Here is a 22,711-nt window from a genome sequence, read left to right on the forward strand (position 1 = left end):
AGAATGAGGGAACAGGGATTCTGGTCCCATCTCCCCCGACTCCTCCAGGCTGTGTACCCCGAGTATAACTTGGGGAGGGAATCACCAGGCCATTTAGCCCTTATGTTTGTGTGTCCTTCCCGAGCACACAAGATTGGGTTAAATGTCTATGATTTGAGAGCAGTGTCTTACCAACTTTATGACCCCAGGCCAGTAGGGTCTGCAACTGTCTTGCCAACCCAAGCCCACTGCTCCAAGTCTGTGTCCGCTGAGGTCTTCCAGCTTTCCCTCGACCTCCGCGGGCCCCGGCAGGCAGTCTGCTGTTTGTGATCTTGCTCTCTGGAGCTGTGCTGGGCCTGGATCCCCAGGGCCTGCTGCTCGGAGAAGGCCTTGCCGGCTCGTCCTTGGGCTGCTTCCTCTGCCTCTGGGAGACCCCTGCTGCCATGCCCCAAACACCAGCTCAGAAGCCTTGGCTAACCTACTGGCACCTCCTTGACCGAATGCGTCTTTGGGACATGAACATTGCTGGCCAGAGGCTCCCTGGCCCCACCAGGCTTGGCTTGTCCTCTGGCCTGCCACTGAGGCCCACCATGCCCGGGGCCCGCACACGTAAGACACAGCACTGGAGCCACGGAAGGGTCCAGATGTTGTACAAAACACAGGCGAGAGGCAAATTTTGGGGGGTGAAGTTGGAGAGAGAGGTCAGGGGTAGATACGTAAGCTGTGGAGTGGAGATTGGACAGCAGGGTGACGGTCAGATGAATTCCACTCCAACGGGCAGCCAACGAATGCTTACGGGGTACTTCTTACATGTCAGACAAAGGTTTGCTCGATTGATAGCTAATAAATATTAACGGGTTTGGGGGGAGGGAGCGTCCTCCTGAGTTTGATGGACGTGCTAACCTGGAAGTCAAGAGCGCTGCTGTGAGCTCTGCCCTCCAGCATCCCGTGGTCCGCTCTGGAAGCCCAGTCTGACGAGTCAAATTATATTCCCAAACTGTCCGGGGACGGCACAAGCGGGAAGGATCCACGTGGGGTGGCTTGCAAGCGAGTCAAGGATTGAGGTGGCAAGAGGGGCCGCCCGCGGCCTGGACGGCGGAGGCGCAGCGCGGGCTGCGGGGAGGCGAGGAGGAGCAGCACAGCGACGGATGCAGGACACGGCAACGGGCACGCAACTGCGTTTCGGCTCCAACGTCCGCGCGCCAGCGAGCGATTTGGAAGTCCCTCCCGGAGCCGGAGGCCCCCCGCGCTGACCCTCTGTGAGGACACACGGGTCAGCCCCCCACGTTAGGGAGCGTAGCCCGCTGCCTCCCAGCACCCACCTTGGAAGAAGAAAAAAAAATCATGGACCAGGCCCCCCACCTCTCCTCGTGAGCCATCGGGACCACGCGAGCCTGGGCCCAGGAGCACGCGGTCCGGAGCACCCCGCCAGGCCCCCCGGGGCCCGCCCTGCAGTCCCACTTGGAGGGGCAGGCTGCGGCTGCTGAGGCCAGACGCCGGCCCCAGAGCCACCCCCCCCACCCCCCGGGTTGGCCTCCCCGGCCGCATGGCTCAGGCTTCTCGAATTCAGGAAGAGCCTTAGGTTTGGCTCTTGGTTCTGTTTCTCCCCTTAAAAGAGCTGCCCTGGAACGCCTTTATCATCACTATTTTTTTTCCACGTTGCTGTATGGAGAGCGGTCTTGGCATGAGTGCTTGGATCCGGACACCGTAATAAGATTCATCGTCGTCATTTATACCCGGTGAGTCATTACTAAGTGCTGGACAAGATGTTAATCACCTAACATGCACAATCGCCGGTGGTAGGGCTAATTTTCTGAGTGAGTCTAGGGCTTGGCGATCCTTTTTCTGTAAAGAGCCAGGTAGTAAATATTTTAGGCTTTGTGGGTCCTATGGTCTCTGTGGCAACGACTCCATTCCGCCACGGGAGTGAGGGGACAGCCATAGACAATGCACAAACCCAAGTGTGGCTGCCTTCCCACACGACTTTATTTTATGAAAACAAGTGACGGGCCAGATTTGGCCGTAGGCTGTAATTTGTTGACTCCTGCTCTGCATTTTGCTCTTGTCACTTTTGCTTGGCCTGTGTGTTTGGGGTGATCAGTCTTGGCCTCTTTGATTTTAATAACCTGCACCATGAATTCCAATGGCTTGTTTGGGTAGTTAAAAAAAATCGCCAAAATTTTGTGGACCTTTGTGGCCCAGGGGAATGAGAATTAATGGCAACCAAACTATTTTCTAGACTATCAGAATTTCTTCTTTCTGGGCTGGAATTGGAGGGGTAGGCTGTTCTTGTTCTTGTGAGCACTCTGGAGCTGTCTTCTTCTTCAACATATTGGGGTTTATTTGGGAGGTGGATCCAAGAATCTTCATACTCTTCCCAAATCTTAGTACATACCAGGAGCTTAAAATCCAGTTTCTAGAATTCACCTTCAATAACTTAGTTTCTCCCATCTGTAAAACGGGTACAGTGTGTAAAAATGAGCGAGGGCCTGAGATCAGAAATGCTGGTCAAGAACAGGACTTTGAGGACACGGACCTTGTGTCCCTAGCACAGAGTCTGGCATTTAGGAAGGAATCGAGTGTTCGAAGGATCCACTTGGCAAAGGCTGAGAAGACGAGTCAACACAAGTGTTGGCAGTATGGCAGCCACAGGCAGGCCAGAGCGGGGGAGAGGGCATGGCTAGCTTCCCCACCTGGGGAGCTTCCACCTTCAGCTCGACAAGCTATGCCCCAGTGAGGAGGCCCCTGACTCAGCCACACTTCTGTTGCTTTGTGTGGGCAGAGTTTTGCTGGCCCAAGGCTGTCAAATTCACTTCGATGTTGGCCTCAGCTGGGGCTTCATGCTTTCAGAAAAATTTCCCCCACTGCCTTTCACTTGAGGTCCTTGGCAGGGATGCCTCTCCCATTCTGCACGCACAACTCACTTAATGGGCACAAAGATATGGGAGAAAGCTCAGGGAAAGGAAAAAAAAAAATAACAACAACCAAAAACCCCCCCATTCGACCCAGTCTAAACCTTGGGAAATCTAACAGGGTCTGCATCTCTTTAAAAACTATACACAGACATTTCTGGTCGAAGTGAAACCATGCTTCTCACAGAGGACTGGAGACAGCAAATGAAGCTTTAGTCATACACAGTTAGTTTCAAACTTATGTTACCGCTCACGGGGAGAAATCAATGTACAGTATATTAAAAACAATCACTGTGGCCCTTCAATGATCCAATAGTTGAGCTTTGAATGCATTCGAGCTAATGGGGGCTCTAATGGCTTCTGACAGATCATTCCATTGATCAAGAGGCATGTATGAAATACGCTGCCTACTAAACTCTGTTTTGATTTTGAGAAAAGAAAACTAAACGTCCATGGTAAACAGGGCTTTGATTGTTCACATGTTCACCAAGGGGCCGCTCAGCCTGACCCTGGTCGGGAGCCACGGAGGGAGGGACAATGGGAATCCTATATACCTGGCCTGCTTTTCCCCGACTCTAATCAAGGCGTAATCAACTGGAAATCTCTGTCTGAAGCACTGGGGTGGGGGTGGGGTGCGGGGGGCAGGGGGTGACCAGAGGTCCAGTTTTCTGTGTTGGATGAGTTACGAGCAGTCTCTTGAGCCACTCTGAGAAATTGACTCAGCCCTTCCGGGGGGCTCTGGGGTTGCTAGGTTAGCTGCGCATGGTCCAAAACGAAGAATGGGATTCCCTGTTTGGAGGGATGAGTGGGGGTTTTCAGCAGGGAGATGACAGTTTTCCCAAGAAACTAACTAAAGCGTGTTCCCTTCACCTGGGGGTGCCCCAGTGCTGAGCACACTTATCCGCGGGTACAGGGATTTTGGCAGGGGGCATGAGGTCTGAAACAGATTTTTTAAAAACGTAGACTCCATGCTGCATGTGGAGCCTAACGTGGGGCTTGAACTCACGACCCTGAGATCCAGACCCGAGCTGAGACCAAGAGTTGGATGCTTAACCCACTGGGCCACCCAGGTGCCCCGGGGTCTGAAAAAAATTTCGAAAGTTCTTGGAGACTATTGTCACGCAGAAGGCCACTCCAGTGCCCCCTGGTCTAGCTGCTTGTGTGTGTGTGGGGTGGTGGTGGTGGTGGGGAGGTGTTCAACTGTGAGCCATACGCCGCTCCCAGGTTACACGGGCCTTGCCCTAGTAGGGCTGATGAAAACGCACACCAGTGCTTCCATTGCCCATCCGAATCCTACTGGTCTCACAAAATAATCATAATCTTGCTTCCTTGCATGGGCACCGGACCTCAGCATCTACAAGCCCTTCCGTTGCTGTCTCTGTGGGGGTGCACCGGGGGGTGCTGGGATTCTCCCGTGGGGTTTCTTTCCACAGCAGACCCTCCCCTTGTCCCAGGAGCTGGGAAGGGCAGGCGGGATGCCCTTGAAACTGGCGCCACCAAGGGCAGGCTAATCCCTGGTCTTTATTTCATCTTTAATATCTAGCAAGACTGCGGAGGTGCTTCCTGCGGACAGTCACTCACTCAGCAGGTCAACTTGCTCTAAGCACACGCGGTCCGGTCCGGAAGCCCTGTGCTTTTCCTAAACTTCCTGTAGAACGGCCTTGACCTTCCTGTGCGTGGGGCACAGAGCTGACCTAGGCCAGCGCTTCCCATCTCGCAGCAGGAAGCTGCCCCACTTACCAGATTAAAAGCAACAGGAAAACCCTTGTGCTAGAAGCACTTCATTTGTATTGGTGCCATGTTTAGTCAGTGGCTTTTGTAAAATTGATGAATTTTGTCTAAAGGCAAGTGCAGACAGGCAAACAGATCTGTATCTGCTGTTATCCATTTAGCTTGACACACATGTGCAGAAGAACTATTTTACCTCGATTCTTTCAGGACTGATGAAAAGTAAATGCAAGCAAAGTCATGAACTGCATCATTGGAAAAGAATCACGGAATCTAATGCTGGAAGTTAATTAATGCTTCCCTCCCCTTGAAATAGACTGACCCTGGTGCTCAGACATTCACAGTCAATAAACAATTGTTGTACACAGATCATCCATTAGAAGGTGATGGCAAGAATTTTTTTAAGCAAATCTAAAATTGCAGCGGGTGACCTAATCCCACTGGAGGAAAGCAAGAGTGAAGAATCATTTTTCATAGGATCTCATTTATAAGAAGTTCCATGCCATCTGCCTAGAAAAAAATGGAAGCCGGGAGGTGCAAACGGGGAAATATAAATGGTAACGTGTTGTTCTGGCACTAAGTACGAGACACGATGTGACTCACTATATGGGCAGGATCCTGGGGACGGAACAATCCAGTGAGCGAGGCATTACTGTCCTCCCTGTTATATAAACAAAGACTGGCGGGCAGCCCGGGGGGGCTCAGCGGTTTAGCACCGCCTTCAGCCCAGGGTGTGATCCTGGAGACCCGGGATCGAGTCCCACGTCGGGCTCCCTGCATGGGGCCTGCTTCTCCCTCTGCCTGTGTCTCTGCCTCTCTCTGTGTGTGTCTCTCATGAATAAATAAAATAAATAAAATCTTTAAAAAAAAACAAAAACAAAAACAAAGACTGGGGCCCAGGGAGGTCAAGTGATTTGCCCAAGTCCCAAAGCTACCACGGTTATCAGAGGATAATAAACATTATAGCTCATAGACCTGCTCTCAAGACCTGCTACAACAGGCACTGCTGCAGGCATTTTATATGCACAGTATTTTTTTTTAAAGATTTTATTCATTTATTTGAGACAGCAAGAGAGAGAACAGCAGTGGGTGGGGGGCAGAGGCAGAGGGAGAAGGAGATTCCCCACTGAGCAGGGAGCCTGACCCGGGGCTTGAACCCAGGACCCCAGATCATGACTTGAGCCGAAGGCAGATGCTAACCGCCTGAGGCACCCAGGCGCCCCGCCCCCATGCACCGTATTGAATCTGCACAAGGACCTTAGGCGGTAGATCCATTACTATGATCCCCATTTTGTAGACAAGAAAACAGAGGCTTAAAAGGACGGCAGCCTTCGGGTCAGGCACCGGACCCGGAGTCAAAGTGGGGAAGCCCGCCTGCCAGAAGCCTCTTGCTGCCATCCAGGAGTCAGAAGGAAAGCTGGTCGATGGGAACAGGATAAATGGAAGGGGGTGCAGAGGGGCCTAGTTTTCAACCGTGGGACAGGGATCTGCGCAGGTTATCTGGAAGGATGTCTTGCCTCTAAATGGTTCAGATCGCAGAGGAACTGGGCCCGTCCTGTGCGAACAGCGGGGCCCGGGGGACGGAGGGCCGTGGGCCGCGCTGCCGGGGGGGCCGGGCTGCAGCACCCGCGGGGCTGGCCATGTGCTTCCTCCTTACTGGTAGGAGACCACCCAGAGGCCGAGCCTGCAGACCCCTGCGTGGAGTCCCCAGCCGCTCTGGGAATGTGTATTGGGGTCTCTCAGGTGAGCATGAGTCGGTGTCTCCTTTTCCCTATGGCACTCAGGCCTGCCGTAGGTGCCCCTGTCCCAAGGGAAGCTATGACCTGCACCTCCCCCTCCCCCCTGGCCCCTCGCCCCCCAGGCCCTAAAGCAGCCCAGCTCTCCTGCAGCCGCCGTCAGTACAACACACTCCTGGGCCTTTCCTCCCCCTTTATGGCTGTCAAATTGATTTCACCATCGTGGTACCTATGGCTCTCGATGAGACTTAATTAAAAATACCATTTAATCACAAAGTGACAAAGGCAAACTGGATAAATGGCATTACCACATCAGCACATCCTGATCCGCTCTCTCCTCTCCTTCTCAATCTGTTTGGAGGAGAATTGCCTTTTCAAATAAGAATCCCCCTGTCTTCTGTGCACTTGCCTCTGACAGATCTCCAAAATAAACAGTATTTAGCATGGCATGGATCCAAATGTATGCAATTTGCCCAGTGGTAAAATCAGCCTTAACTAGAGCAGAGGAAAAAAAAACAAAACAAAACCCACAACAGTTGCATTCGAAAATACCTTCCCCTGAAACACACAGAAACTGTTCTGCTGAATGTGGGGTGTCTATTAAATAGGGCCTATGGAATCTCATTTCCAGCATCCCTCGATTCAATTGGTGATGGATTTAGCAGCTTATTACTAAAATTGTGTCACAGGTGATGCCATGACCCCGCTCTTCTCTGCCTAGCGAGCTCCCCTGACTGGGAGGCTGGGGTGGCAGGAGAGGCACTCCCCACCCCCTCAGTGCAGGAGTGGCTTGTTGCGAGGTGGCAGGGTGGGACGACCCCCATAATTGCACTTGGAGGGCCCCCCAGGACAGCTTCCCCATCTCAAGGTCTGAGCCACCTTCTGTCAATCCCCAGTGGGTCCCCTTCCCGGGACGTACGACCATGTGAAACCATCATGTTGTTGATCTGCAGGTATGCTGTACGTCCCCCCACTATTTCGGTCACTGTGTATCGCTCGCCCTCAGCACGGGGCTGGCACAGGGGAGCCCTTGGATGCCCGGGGTTCACAGAAGCCGCTGAGCCATGGTAGGTGGTCAAGAAAGGTTTGGGGGTTGCAGAAGGGAGGGGAAGAGCAACTGAGGGCAAGGGGATCTCTTCAGATCACTTTTCTCAAGAGAGTTAGGACTGGTGGGGGGGGGGGGGAGCCAGGCAGGAAGCAGGTGGGGCTGCTGATTCCAGGTGGTCCCTGGGGCCAGGCCGCCTGCTCCCTCAACCACACTGTGGCCCATGTTCCCAGGAAAGTCCTTTCCTAGCTCTCAGGGGGAGAATGAGACCTTCCTTCGGCCTGTGGGAACTGGTTGATGGCCAGTAGCCCCAGAAACCCCCCTTCATATTGTCTCTTGCTGTCCCTCCTTCTACCCACCTGAACCCTCCCCACAGAGCATCCATAATCCCCAAGCACGCTGAGCTCACACTTGCTGAAAGCCATCATCTCTTCTGCGAAAACGAGATCTCACTTGTTAGGCTTGCTTTAGGCAGTGGTTTCTCCCACCCCTGGTGCATCACCTGGCCCCACCTGGAGGGGTTCGAGAACTATCTCCACCTAACCCCAAGCCAAGGAAGCAGGCCCGCCCACTAGCATTCAAGGAGAAAAGAGTGGGACCTCTCTCAGTTTCTTATCATATCTTTTTAATATTTTTATTGTTTATGAGTGACGTACAAGACATATTACTACAAGTAGTCCACAAATATAGCTCAATAGTAAAACACACACATTGGGGAAAGCACTAACCATGATTACCTATTTCTACGGTAGGGGAGCAAGCAAGCAGGTCTGGAGAGTGCTGACAGTGAGGGGTCGGGTTTATGATAAATGATTACGGGGAGCACCGGGGGCCATGGAGGCCCCTCACATCCTGCCCAAGAGTGAGAAGATGCTACTTAGCCCGTTGCCATGCCAGGATGGAGGCCTAGGGCTGCCAGATGTTCTGAATTCTAAAGAGAATGCACATGTTTTAATTTTTCTATGAGATCTCCCAATTTTTAAATATTGGCACCTCATGAAATGGTAACACAGAAGAAGCTCTGGCACGAAATCAGTCCAAGAGCAGGCCACACGGCCTTGGTGCCTAGAATGTGGTTTCTATGTGCCACACACTCCTTACCTCCAGGAGTTCATCTAATCTCTATGATAGCCCGGGGATGGTGAGGCAGGCAGCACTTCCTTTCTCTTTTACTGATGAGGCTCAAGGACATGAGGGGATTCATCCAAGGTCTGAGAGAACAGAGTCTCCAGATGATGAAACCCTGGCTGCTTTGGGTAATGTGGCCTTTCGGCGGTTGACTCCGTGGAAGTGAACGCTACCTTGAACTGGGGACATTCTAATGGTGGGACAGAGTCGGGTTCTCTGTGTGCCACTCAATGCGCAAAAGAGCTCTTCGGCTTCCAAACTACAGGTAAACCACTACCAGAGAAGGCGATGGGCTGGGGCAGGGGGCTAACTATTCTCGTGATTTCTGGGGTCACCATGGGGCAGGGGCCAAGCCAAAAAGGGAGAGATGTGTTAATGGCATCACGAGACAAAATCAGCATGAGGGCAGTGGGGGCCAACGTCTACATCGGGTCAGCTTACAGATACAGAAGAATACTAATATTTACCAGGTATCTACCTGTCAGAATTTGTTCTATACCTGTAGCTAGGTTATTCCATTTACTATTCACTTTGTCAGTTGGTGTTTTTAGTACCCCCGTCATAAGGATAAGGAAACTGAGGCACAGTGACATGTCAAAAGTCACAGAGCCAGTGTGCTGTTTTGATCCAGACACTCCAAAGCCAAAGCCCAGGTTTCCACCTCTACTAAACGTCTCCTCTCTGATGCACCGATATCATCAGAATGGGCCACTGGGACTCCCCGGGCCTCCATCCCATCTTTCGTTATGCATGGATGGATGGGGGAATTCTAGAAAAATGCATGTGTGGGCCAAGTCCATGAGGCAATGCAAACAGGTCTGCGTCTCTTTCATTAGATCAGGGAAACTTCTCAACGACAGATGTCAAGTGTATTTTAATTTCCAATACCTCCTCGTTCCCAGGGGCAGAGGACAGAACTCATAACTTGGGCTGTTACTGAGGTCTGGCTCACAGAAGGGACAGTGGCTGCTCTTCAATGACTCATTTCTCTTTTCATTCTTTTTGCCAATGGTGATGGTGGCTATAGACAAGTGGAGAAGAGAATTTCCTGCTCTCAAATTTTTTATAGAAGCATTATCCAACAGGACTTTCCACGATGGTGAAAATGTTCTGCATCTGTGCTGCCCAATATGCTAATCACCAGACATGTGTGGCTACCTAAGCAGCTGAGGAACTGAATTTTTAATTACAATGGAAACTGGATTTAAGAAGCTGCACCCAGCTAGGGGCTACCATATAGGACAGCACAGCCTCTAGAGGGCGTGGTGAGAAACTGGGGGGACCGGCATATAGGTTCTGTCTTCCCCCGGATGACTAAGAGTCTTCTATTCTAGAGTCTCTGAAAAGGCTTGGGAAGGTGGAAAGTAGGTTGGGCTCTGCCATAGACAGGGCCCACCCCTTGGCTCTTGGGAGCTGAATGGCTCCCATGAAAAATCCTAGTGGGGAACAGTATTTTGGGGGCAGGTTCTTGTTTCGTACCAAATCAGATTATAACACTGTGCCATCTTTTAATATTTTAGAACATTTTAATATTCGTGGGCTCCATTCCCTACTCTTTCCAACGGGGACCCAGGTTCTATAATCTAAAGGCCAAGTCTACCCATACTGCCCTTGCCTGAGCCTGTGGCAAGGTTAGAGGAAGGAGGCCAAAACTAGCTTTTCCTCCTCCACCTAAAACTTGGGCTCCTTCTAGGGTTTTGCTTCCAGAAGCAGACCTCTGAGTTCTGAAACGATGTCTGTGAGATCGAATGGCAGAGGCATCGAAGGATCATCCTTTTCCCAATACGGCCGACATTCCGGCTTCTGATCCACAGGCAGAGTTCGGGCAATCCGGGACTGGCACCTGGAAGAGTAGGAAGAGGCAATTAATCCATGGGAAGAAACTCCTGGAGGACCCCGGTTCTCGGGCAGTTTGGGACGACACGGCCGAATGCTCCAAAGACTGTCCTCCTGGGGGTTGGTTCTGACATGAAAGAATGAGTTCACCGAGCAGGACGCAGGTGTTCAGAGGGCGGAGGAACCGTTCTTGGCGGCGCTGGAACTTCTTTTTCTTTTTTCAATTCCCAGCTTTGTATTATCTCTAGTGGCTTCACAGAAGCCAATCACCGGGGAAATTCAGTTACTCTGCCTTTAAAATGGTGAATTATTTTTTCATTATCTCAACTGTTATTTAAAGTGTGTGATTAAGCCATTATCAGATTTAAATGTTTGTGGGATTTCGATGTATTACTAGATTACTGGGAAAGATTAAATTGAATTTACTGCATTAAAACGTCCAAGAATAGATTAAACAATATTATGGGCCGGGATTGACTTTGGAGATTCTAGAGATTTACAAGTGTCCCAGCTTGCTGTGCTCAGAAAAAGGCACTCCAAGGAGAGACGGATTTATAAGGATATATGCAAATAGAGGTTAATAATCATTTCCACTGATGAATAGGTGAGGAAAACTTCCACAAAATTAAATTAAAAGGCTAGCAAGAGTTACTCCCTAAGGAAAACACTTAAATCACGGTTTTTATTAAATGGATTATTCATCAATAGTAGAGAAATTAATTATCATATGCGACTAAATTATAGCCTTATAGGAAAAAAGTTGGGGCAGCATCATCCCCACCCTGGCAGGCATCTACCTCTCAGAGAGACCAGCTTATTTAAAATTGGTCTGGGAAAGCTCAGTGGCTTTAGCTTTATTCGTCTGAAACACGAGGATCAGAGAGAATGAAACACAAGTTGCAATAAGAAAGGAACAATTTCCCTGCCCTCTCGGAGCGCACAGTGGCGGAAGCACATGGACCCGAAAGAAGTACTATGAGTACACTCGGAAGAGATGTGTGGGTCCATCCCCACTCCCACCTTCTCCGCATTGTTCTCGAAATCAATTAAAAAGTGGTCATTCCCACGATTTGCCCTCTGTGGAGGACTAACTATGAAGACATCAAAGGATGGAATATCCTGGCCCTATTTCCAAGCCTGATGGTAGAGAAGGTTCCTAACTGAAAGACATCGTCTTCTCTGGGGAATTATTAATGGTGAGGTGATCCCCATGGGAAAACATACTTCAACTTTATACCTATTTGCTCGTGTGGTTAATTGCTCTACCGGCATCCTATGCACTCAATCCGTCGTACATTACACATAACATTCCAATATATCTTCAGCTCTCCGCATCAGACCCTGATAATAGCGTCTGTTAACATGCACTAAGTACTATTATGTAGCACATCACTTCATAAATAATAAGATTAGCTGACCTCAGGGCCCCAAGAAGAGTAATGTGTTTAAATGTTCTCATTATTTATTTAAAACAAGAATTAAAGCAACAGAAGCTGCTTTTGACAATCCTCTTAGCATAAATATTAAACTGTTTGCACTGATAAGCCCCACATAGCGCCGAAGAACAGAGGGTGCGTTCTGCAGACTACTTGGTGATAGGTGTTTGAGACGGTGCCGCTCGCTGTCGTGGTTCTGATGGTGTCTCTGTAGTTCTAGAAACAGTCTCTAAATCACATGAAAGGGATGCAGGGAAATTAATATTCAGAGGGAGCTGCAACTAATTACAAAGGAACTCAGCAAAGCTTTTTAAATTGTGCTCTCTCTCTCTCTCTCTCTCTGCTTTGGAATCACAGAGCAAGGCTCAATTTACTAGGTAGGGGAAGTTATTCCAAATTGAGCATCTCAACCTCTCAGTGGATAAATTATCTGCGCACACATTATCCTGGCTGGCAGATTAAGGGCCTATGATAAGTGTCGATCCACCTAGAATATCATAAGGTTTGTAAAAAGTCAATAGAGATGCTTTTTCACCTGTCAAATGGGTTTGCCCCCTCGCTTTGAGAAAGTATTAAAAATATTAAAGCCTGCTGCAGAGGTTTGCTCACGCCATGCAGTAGACGCTTCCCCCAGCTTTTTGTCTGGGTGAAGCTGCTCTGTGATTTTCTGCCGCCAAAGAAAGGCCTGGCTGGTGTGGAAACGACCTCCTTTCCATGGGGGCCCCCCCCGAGAGGCTAGGAGCTGGCTACACTCACAGGCTCCCCCTGGGCCGGAGGTAGAACCCGCGATGGGGTCCCTTCCCGGGTCTTAATTCAGAGCTCTCAAGGTCATTTTCAAACTTGTTTTAATGCTCAGTGTTCCTTGCCGATTTCCAAAAGGCGGCGAGTGATGGGGCCCCAGCAGAGGGCTCGTCACTGGAGGTGATGCTTTCCCGATGGGAGGGGACACCCCTCACCCCACCTCCATCTACGGTCTAGTCCTGCATCGTGCCAGACTGCGAACTGAAAGAGAAGGGACTGAGGATGGCTCCGAGGCATTGCATCTTTTCCGTTTTCATTCCTCTTGCTCGATTCATTCATTCTGCCTCCTTTTGGCTCATCTCCTACGATGGGGCAGGACACCCCATGCAGGTTTCTCACCCTTGCTGAGCCTCAACTTCCTGTCGAGTAGGAGTGATGATGATGAGGAGGAGGAGAATGGTAATAACAGTACTGACTTATGGGGTTATTGTGAAGGATAAATGAATTAATACACACAGAGTGCTTAGAACACTGCCTGGTGCGTAGGAAGCACTCAGCAGATATTATGGAGTATGATCGCTGCTGTTGCTTCTACCACGAGGACTGGTGATGGACAGATGATGACGCCGAGAACAGGGCTGCCTGTCCCTGTGGCAACACCCTCCCTTCACACTAACTGAGTGGGCGGCCCCTGGCCTGGCTCTCTTCTAGGAGAAGCTCTGGAGATACGGAAGTGGCTCTTTCTGGCTTGAATCTAACTGAGCCTGTGGTTGAACCCTATCACCATGTGACACTCCAGGACGCTGCGGCTTATGTGTTCAAGCTGCTACAACCTCCCGGTGACAGGCTAAAATGCTCTGATTCAGAACAACTCCACAGTTGCTCCTGAAGACCTAGAATTAATAAAACGTGCTGTCATCGTACTTTCTAAGGGGTGGCTCTTCCAGACTGATTTGGCATATACAGGGAAGAAAGTCAGATTGTTTCTTAGCATGCAGAGTCTATAGTTCCTTGCAAAATAAGTTCTCTTAGGACCCTAACTTCTCTTAGGAAATGTGTTAGGAATGTGGACCACAGTGTACATTTGCAGTCTGCATCTATCTCTACCTTCCCCATCAAGAGATTATAATTTTCCCATAGGGAATCCACCCCCCCCCCACCTGCCCCCCCCCCCCCCCATGGTTGGCCATGTGGTTTGGGTGGGATTGGCTCCACCTCTACAGCCAGAGGAGAGCCTTGACCAGCTCAGGCTAACAAGCATATTGCACTCTCCCAGCCATAGGGAAGAGGCTTAGGGGGAGGCACATGTCCCAGTCTAGGGCAAGAGGGAGAGACTAAACCAGAGGACTGGTGTGGGGGCTGCAAGAAAAGCCTTTCTTATCTCTGTGAACTATCAGGATGTACCATCTGGGACTGCCACAATCATTTTGCTAGGTGCAGCAAGGGGCTGGGTTCTGAGCAGTGTCATTCATAGCTAGATCAAGCCTCACCTGGAAGCCAGTTATGTTTAGAATTTTTTAGTTTCATGAGCCATGATTCAGTTAGGTTTTCCTGTCACTTGCAACTAAAGAGTCCTGGCTGACATGCTGGCCATGCTCCCTACCTGTGAGTTATTTCCCCCCTTTTACTACAACATCCGTTGCCACAGACCTGCCTGCCAAAGGGATGTGAACTGTCCTGCCTCCAAACTGAGATGCCGCTGCTGACACAGTATAGTGTGTGCAGGGATCATCCGAGTAAGGAAAGCAGGAAAACACTGGCTTTTGCTTTTGGTTTATTTTTTTTAATTTTTAAAAAATTTTACTTATTTATTCATGAGAGAGAGAGGGAGAGAGAGAGAGAGAGAGAGAGAGAGAAAATGAGAGAGAGTGGCAGAGGGAGAAGTAGGCTCCATGCAGGGAGCCCGACGTGGGACCCGATCCTGGGTCTCCAGGATCACGCCCTGGGCTGAAGGCGGCGCTAAACCTCTGGGCCACCCAGACTGCCCTTGCTTTTGGTTTAAATGGTATTTCTATTTGGGACAAACTTCTATCCAAAATACAAGGGTGTGCTGGTGTCATCCAAATAGTTCTCTGCATGCAAATAAGCTGGTTTCTATGACCACAGCTGGATGACTTTTCTCAAGACAGTTGAAAACAGTTTCCCTAAACTCAGTGTTCCCAGGAGAGTAGGTCATTCTGGACCCACCTAAACAGTAAGAAAGTCATCTTGTCCTCTCTATTCCCATCGTAAAGCAAATCCTATTTTTCATGCTTCTTTAGTTAGCAAATAAATGTGGATCTACCCCGAAACCCCTGCCCCTTTCATGAAACATTACAAAGGGAGCAAAAGAAAATAATATACACGTCATCTCTCTCCCTCCCAAATTCAGATTATTTTGATACCAAGGACTCTCTATGAGCCACCCCAAACTCTCACTATGAAGGAATGGTTCTCCCTGAAATGGCCTGGTGGCACAATACAAAGCAACTGAAAGGTGTCCTACTGGCTGGCCCGGTAGCAGGCTGCCCAGAGGTCCCCTTCTCTCCCTGCAGGTGTAACTCATCCTGGGCCTCAGAGCCACTGATTTCCCCTAGGGCCACACTTGCATCTGGGTGATCGGGGTGGCAGCAACATTAGTGAACACTGGTCGCTGTGCTAAAATTAACCACTTTAGCTAAAGTGTGTGTTAATTATGGGTATGCAAGCAGTCAATAAAAGGTTAATGCAAAAGTCAAAGGATACATTTCTTCCCTTATTGCGCCACTTCACAGACTAAATGACTAACATTATACTCTGTGTTTTTAATCAATAGGTTTTACAGTAATGTGCTGGCCATTGATTTTAAGAAAACATATATGGTCTTCCTCCTTGTCCCTAAATTTTGTAACAAATAAAGAAGGACAGGTAACATTTCCATAACTCTTGGTGACATGGTAAAGATCTCAGGAGAAATGTGTCTTGCTAAAAGATTCATCAAGATGAGCAAGCTTAAAAAAAATACACCCCCCCCCCAAAAAAAACCCAAAAACGCGAGCTTGATGGGGAAATATTACCAGGCACACACTGTTGAGGAGACAAGAAAAATAAACTCCTGACAGGGAATTCCTTAATGGGAAACAGGACAGCAAGAGCAACTCCTGCTTAAAACAATTACATTCTGTACACTGTTTAAACAAAAGATTCTCAATACACAGCACTGTCTTAATTTGATTTTTATAACCCCAGAGAGATGGGGGAGGTGGGTATTTGACCCCCATTTCGAGTGAGGGCTGCCTTCCCCACGGTTAACCAGGAGGAAGTGAGTGGGTAAGCAGGGCTAGGCCAGGCCTGGGCATCTAGCTGGCTGCCCCTTCTACTGCATTCCATCCTTCTCATGCACTTCTGTTCGGGTGAAAACGGGCCCTGTCCCCTGACTATTTAGCTGTTCTTGACTCATTTAGATATTTGGGAGGTTCCAAATCATTTCAGGGCAAAAAGAGGAGCAAAACATCTTTTCCCTTCAAGTTCTAGAAGAACTATTATCACAGCAAACGACAGACAAAACTTCCTTTTCACTCTGATGACTCTGCGGTTCTTACAGTGTAAGCATCTATAGTCCATAGAAACAAAAGATACGTGTTCATCTTTTAGGGAGCATAAGCTGCTTCTAATTATATTCCTGGGGTGACCTTGAGAAAAATCTCTCAACCTCTTAGTTTCCTCAGCTGTTACACGAAGCTAATGCTTCTCTGCTTCACTGGGTTATGGGAAGATAAAACCAAATATGCCTATAAAAGCCCTTTAAAATGGGTAAAATGCCACACAAATGTATAATTATGTCTCAATAATCCTTTCCTCTCTGTGCAGGTACTGGTCCTGTTTCAAAACCCCGGCTGATTATGCAATGTTGGCCAGAGGCGCTTGTAACGCCTATAAATAAAAAGGAAAGAAATCACACTTTTAAAGACTGCAGGGACTGAAACCAACAACTTCACCAGAAAATACCCAGTGAACTAGAAAAGCACAGTTCTCTTCAAGTCAGTTTTTTCCAGAATTGTAATTTACAATGAGGAGCTGACAGTCATTCTGGCTGATGGGAAACAGGAGCCTGTGTCAGGCTATCAACCCCATCGGAATGTGTTCCCTCGAACGATGGAGGCCAGCATGGAGGCTTCGGAGGCCTGGCTCAGGCCCACGGAGAAAATGCTGGTATGGCCTCACATCAAATGAGGTCCAACTGGCCGGATCAGCATGAAAGTGGTGGCAAGTAATGACGTAATTGGGCAACAATCTCCTCTGTGACCTTTAATGCTCTAGAGGGAGCAAGAGACCCCAAGGGAAGGCACAGAGGTTCTCTGTTCCTCCCATTCTTTCTGGGATCATGAGAGTCACAGCATCTTGCCCCATGGGGGGGGGGGGATTCCAGTGTTCACATGTAAGTAGTTTTCATATACCATACAATCTTGATCCCTGACAGTACTTGGTGACAATTTCAGGGATTTTCACACGTAATTCTGAGTCTCCAGGATGTCTCCCTTAAACATTACATTTCAAATCAAATCTTGGGTGAGCGGGTCACTCCACTGTGCTGTTTTGCATGGTCTCACTATGCTTTGCTCCAAATAATCTGTCTTCATCAGTGGTGAGGAGAGGATGCAGTCCAGTTTATGATACTCTACGCTTGACACTCCGAGGCCTTTCAAAAGAAGTGGGCTAACAAATTTATAATTTGTGCTCTTGGACTTTCTTGTCACGGCCATCCCGGCACTGTGAGCCACTTTGAAAACAAAGAGCTGCCCGGTCGTATCTACCATAATGTTCTATCTTGACAAAGCTGGTTTTATAAAATCAGCTTCTTAAATTTGTATAACTCAGTTTACCCACGGCAGAACTACTAAGCAAAGCCAATTGCCAAATGAGTTTCAACAAAGGACACGTTCACTTTCTCTTTGAAAGGCTTTTAACCTCTTGCCTCTGTACCACATGTTAATGTTTCCAGATCAGTAAAGTCAACACATATCAGAGTGAGGAAAAGCCAAACTTTGGCCCACGGGTCAGGTTTTTTTTTTCTTTTCTTTTTTTTCCCATCGATATACCTTTTTAGTTGGTAGTATTTTTCAACCATGACCACTTGAGAGAGAGTAGGGTTGGCTTAACTTCTAGTTGTAGAAGAATCTACTCTGGGGTTCACACTTCAGGGAAGAAGTGAAGAGCCTTCAGCAGGAGAGCCTACTAAAGTGTGTTAAAAACCAAATAGCCCTAAAATGCTTATAAATGCTTGTGCTATCAAGCCACATGGCCAACGGGCCATTTTTCAAGAAACCACTGTGCCATTTAGCATGGATAACCCAGCTGTCTAGATCTTAGCTATCAGTCAGCACATTTACAGAGTACCGAGTGCGGGTCCCTACTGTCTATCCACTGGGAAGGGAAGGGAATAACACAGGCAGGGCCCAGCTGCTGTAAATGACTTGTGTTCTCCACATTCCCTTGGAACTCATAAAGCATTTTCCATATAAACAGTGGTTTTCATGGTTCCCAATTCTACCACCTATGATTTCTCTGAAATATCACATTAATATGCCATATAGCTCAATAACCATGAATATCAGGGGTTTGGGTTTTATTTTGTTAAATGAAATAAACAAAATGAAACAAAACATTTAGAGTTCCAACTTGGGACTCCAAGGAGAAAACTCCTTTGATATGGGTTTCCCATTCTCCTGGCTCATGGAACCAGGGCTTCTTTCCACTCCAATCACTGCTAAGAGCTCCTCTGGCCCATGGCAAGGCTCCATCAGAGAGGAGAAGGGGTAAGAATAAAGGTGCCCGGTTATGTACCTCCAGGAGATACATCTATTTAAATAAATGTTGGTCCTCAAATTGGAAACTGAGGCCCAGAAGATTAACTAACTTGTCCTAGATTTCATAGCCAAAGGAAAGAGTCCAGATTTGGCAAAATTGCTTGCCTCTAAATCTCGAGCTCTTTGCACCATTCCAAAATACCAATGTCAAAAGGATCACGTGGGGCTCTTGTTAAAAATACAGTTTACCAAAGGCACCTAGCCCCAAGTCAGACCCTCCGGTCAGTCTGAATTTTCCCGAGTGACTTTTTGGATCAGGCCAGTTTGCGAGAATGCTGCATGCACCATGTTAGCCTGCCACAAAGGACCACGAAGATGCTGAAATGGAATGTGGAGGGGGGACGTGTGGGTGTCTCTGGGTCCATAAAGAACACACGTTATATTCATGTCCCTTTCAGAGGACACCAGACTCCAAGTCAGCTCTTGCGGACATGCATCTTGGCCCCCTATGCAAGTAACTGGCGACTGTGCAGGGTCTGCACATAGGACAGGTCTCTAGGAGTCCTTCCCGGACTTTGGGGCCTCTGACAGGCCTGGGCGATCACTTAATAGGCGAGACTGCTTGGCCCACCGCTGGGGTGTAAACCCAGGGGGTGGAGGGTTGAGAACAATTTTATCCCCAGGTTCATTTGTCGGCTTGTCAGTGACATAATGATAGTGATGAATGGGCTACCTTGACAGCTCAACATTTAGGAGCTGCTGACCTTTGACCTCTGGTCACATGATAGGGTCACCTGAAACTTGCATGACTTCTACCTGGTCAAGGGTAACAATATGAGGGTCAAATAGGCTGGACGATTATATGTATCAAGTCTGAGGCAGCTTGGTCAGGAGCTTTAAGAGAGGCCGGGTTGGGTTCCCCGGCGCACAAAGCTATGGAACCACTGCAGAAATGCGCTCAACAAAAGATATACAATTTCAAAGCAGTCTAGAGTAACTTTCCTTGCGAGGGAATAGAATGAACTCATTATTTTTAAAGGGCAACAATGAAAACAAACACTTTGGAGGAAAATATATTGTGCCCGTGACTCTGCCTGTGGGGAGGGAAGCGCCCAGGCGCAGGACTTAATGAGTGGTATTAATGCTCTCCCCGCAGCACGGCAGAAGGTCCAATTTGATGCAATTACTGGAATGAAATCCCCACCGGCTAGTATCAAGCCCTCCTTTCAGCCACAGAATACGGTTTCTCTGCTGTCCTGTCAGCACAGTACCCCACAAAGGACCACGATGGACAAAAGATAACCCTTTCCTAATTTCAGGACTTCCCCTGTCGCTTGAAACTCAAGTAAAGTTTGCACGGGGCAGTCTCAAACTTCACAAAGATTCCAGAATGGCTTACGGGCAGAAATTCAAGGCGGCTGTGATTTTTAGGTGCATGGTAACATTAAAGTATCTATCTATCTATCTATCTATCTATCTATCTATCTAGATATTGATATATCTATATCTATAGATATAGATATTTAATATAGAGATATTTCTTCTTGCAGATGCGAAGATTTTGCTTTTTGACTATCTGGTTAAATTCCATTTACTCACGATCAGATAGTAACAGTCACGTAGGTAACGAATACGGTGCCGCAAATGAAAGCTGAAAGGCCAATGTCACTGATTTGCAGAATCTAGAAACTTCATAACCCATGCAAGAAGCAGGCATTACAGAGAAATCTGATTTACATCAGAAGCCTGGTTCCTACAAAGGATTTTTCCCCGCAAAGTCAAAAGACCGACAGACAGACTGCCACTGGAGCATAATCCACTCATACTCCTGAGAGATGAGCAAAGCAAAGGACAATGGCTTACAGAATAAAAGGCCAGCTGTTCTGACTTTGGAATGCTCATTTGAGTTGTAAGCTGTGAAATAAATTTGAGTTGATGGTTCCCCCATCTGCTCACCTGTCAGTCCTATCTCCACTGTACTGCTGTTTTTAGAAATACTTCCGTGTAACCCACTTAATTGGTTTTGGGGATGCCGAGAAACATCTCCCAAGTTTATTTTAACCTTATTCTGAACGTGAGGCTACTGGGCCTTTGTGTCTCTCCTCTTCTTCAAAAAGTATTCACTAGTGGGTCAAGAGCATGCATGGGAGAAAGCTCAGGGTAGCCCAACGCCAAGCGTGTGGCAGGGCAGTGAAATTCAGAACCAGAAGACGGGGGCCAAAAGGAAATGCCAGTTCATTGAGGACATACCAGCCCACTGATGTGTTTACTCTCTGCGCTGGTTCAAAAGCTAAGGTAAAGTCCGAGTTCTTCCAATGGTCGGCCAGTCCCTCTGTGATCTACCCCTTCCCCACCCGGCTCTCTGACCCTTCCTCCCTCCGCTTGTCCCCGTGTTCACTTTGCGCCAGTCGGTACTGGCTCACCTGCTCTCCCCGGAACAGGAAAGAACACTCTCAGAGCATCGGTATCTGCTGTCTCTTCTACCTTGAAAAGTCTTCCCCTAAGACACCCATGTGGCTTGCTCCCCCAGGCCCTCAGGCCACTGCTCCATCAGTGAGGCCTAGCGTGACTGTCCTACCTAAGACAGCAACATCTCTCCTTCCCTCCAACCCCTTGCCGGCACTCCCCATTCCTCTTTCCCTGCCCTTTGGTCCTACACAACACCTGATACCATTTGGGGTGTGTGTGTGTGTGTGTGTGTGTGTGTGTCTGCAAAATAAGCTCTCCGAAAACAGGGATTTCTTTCTTTCCTTTTTTTTTTTTTTTTAATATTTTATTTATTTATTCATGAGAGACACATACAGAGACACAGGCAGAGGGAGAAGCAGGCTCCCTTTGGAGAGCCTGATGTGGGACTTGATCCCAGGAACCCAGGATCATGACCTCAGCTGAAGGAAGATGCTCAACCACAGAGCCACCCATGTGCCCCGAAGACCAGGATTTCTGTGTGGTTTGCTCACCGCCATCTCCTCCAAGCCTAGCACAGAGTTTGGCATATTGTAGGCACGTTAAATACAGTGTGATGCACAGAAGTGCTTCCTTAAAATAGACTAATTTCCCTGCTATATAATCAGTTTTATAATAATGATAGTAAAAGTAGGAGGCATGATCAAAGGAGGAATAATATCATGACTAGCCACTGCCAAGGGGGATGGTGTGGCAGAAAGATCACTGGTTGGGAAATTCAAGATCCAGCCCTGCCACTACCTTACCCTGTGACCTGGGGCAAAATCGTGGCTTTCTGGTCATCAGTACTCAGGTCTGTAAAGTCAAGAGTTGAGTCAGGCAATCCTTAAGGTTTGGGTTCATCTCTTAGAAAATTGGGATTCTGGGGGCACCTGGATGGCTCAGCTGGTTGAGTGTCTTGACTCCAACTCTGGTCATGATCGCAAGGGTACTGGGATTGAGCCCCCACATTGGGCTCTCTGCTCAGTGGAGAGCCTGCTTCTCCCTCTCCCTCTGCCACTTCCCTGCTTGTGCATATACTCTCTGCCAAATAAGATTTAAAAAAAAAAAAAGAAAATTGGGATTGTACATATACACATAGTTAACGTCCACACACCTCATCTCGTGTGACCTGCACAACGAGGACAGGAAGGAGGGGTGATACCCAGTTTGGGAGACAAGGAAGCAGAGGCCTTGCTCCAGGTCACGTGGCCGGCAAGTCACAAAGCTGGAAGTGAGGTCACTGCCAGGCCAGCAGTTTTCTGATTAACTGTATTTCCTCTATTGGTAGAACTGGAAAGTGCCACCGGTTGCTGTTACTCTGATTCATAAACCACTTTTGCAGGCAAGTCCTAATCCCCTCAGAGGCAATATCCATATGTATCATAGAGTCCAGCGGGCAGAATGCAAGATTCTCCAAGCTGCCACCTTGTTCCAGGATTAGAGATTATAACCTGCTCCATTTGCCTATGGATGCTTTATGACAGGAACTCTGCTGTTCTTAGCTGACACCCACCATCCTTGAGCTCACCTCATGGTCCAGGGTCCTCTAGCCACAATGTCTCGAGTCCCAGGGAGCCCCAGGGAATAGGAGAAATGGTAGAGGGGGAAAATGTGTGGTCACCTCCTCTCTTTAGGCAGGACAGGCAACCCCTCCCCTTCTCTCTCACTGATGGGAACTCAGTCAATGGGCTGCAGGAGAGGCTGGCAAGTGGAGGTTTTTAGGGAGATGCATTACCCTCTTCTTTTCTCTGTCAAAACCAAGATCTAGACCGAAGGAAGAAGGAAAAAAAATGTGGGTATGATGAGCATGATTCTCTGCCACAGAATGGCAGCAAACGGATACTAAGACGTTTCTGCTGGAGATAAATGCTATGGAGAGGCAGGGGAGGGCGCTGGCCACAAGGGTCGTCCTAGCCATCTATCTGGGCGCACAGTTTTCTAGGGGAGTATAGGCATG

General features: G+C 48.5%; 1 protein-coding gene across 3 annotated transcripts in view; it reads right to left on the minus strand.

The window, feature by feature from the left end:
- FTO (FTO alpha-ketoglutarate dependent dioxygenase) overlaps positions 1–22,711 on the minus strand; it is a 428,690-nt gene that overhangs the window by 40,480 nt on the left and 365,499 nt on the right. The window contains exon 9 of one of the 3 annotated variants that reach the window (XM_038531031.1): positions 8,005–10,371. The exons of the other annotated variants lie outside the window; for them this stretch is intronic. Within the exon in view, the coding sequence (XP_038386959.1) occupies positions 10,218–10,371 (154 nt within the window). The 3' untranslated portion in view covers positions 8,005–10,217. Of the gene's footprint in view, positions 1–8,004; positions 10,372–22,711 lie in introns of those variants that run through there. 3 annotated transcript variants of the gene reach the window in all.

The sequence above is a fragment of the Canis lupus genome, chromosome 2, assembly GCF_011100685.1.
Source record: "Canis lupus familiaris isolate Mischka breed German Shepherd chromosome 2, alternate assembly UU_Cfam_GSD_1.0, whole genome shotgun sequence".
NCBI classification, from domain to species: domain Eukaryota; kingdom Metazoa; phylum Chordata; class Mammalia; order Carnivora; family Canidae; genus Canis; species Canis lupus.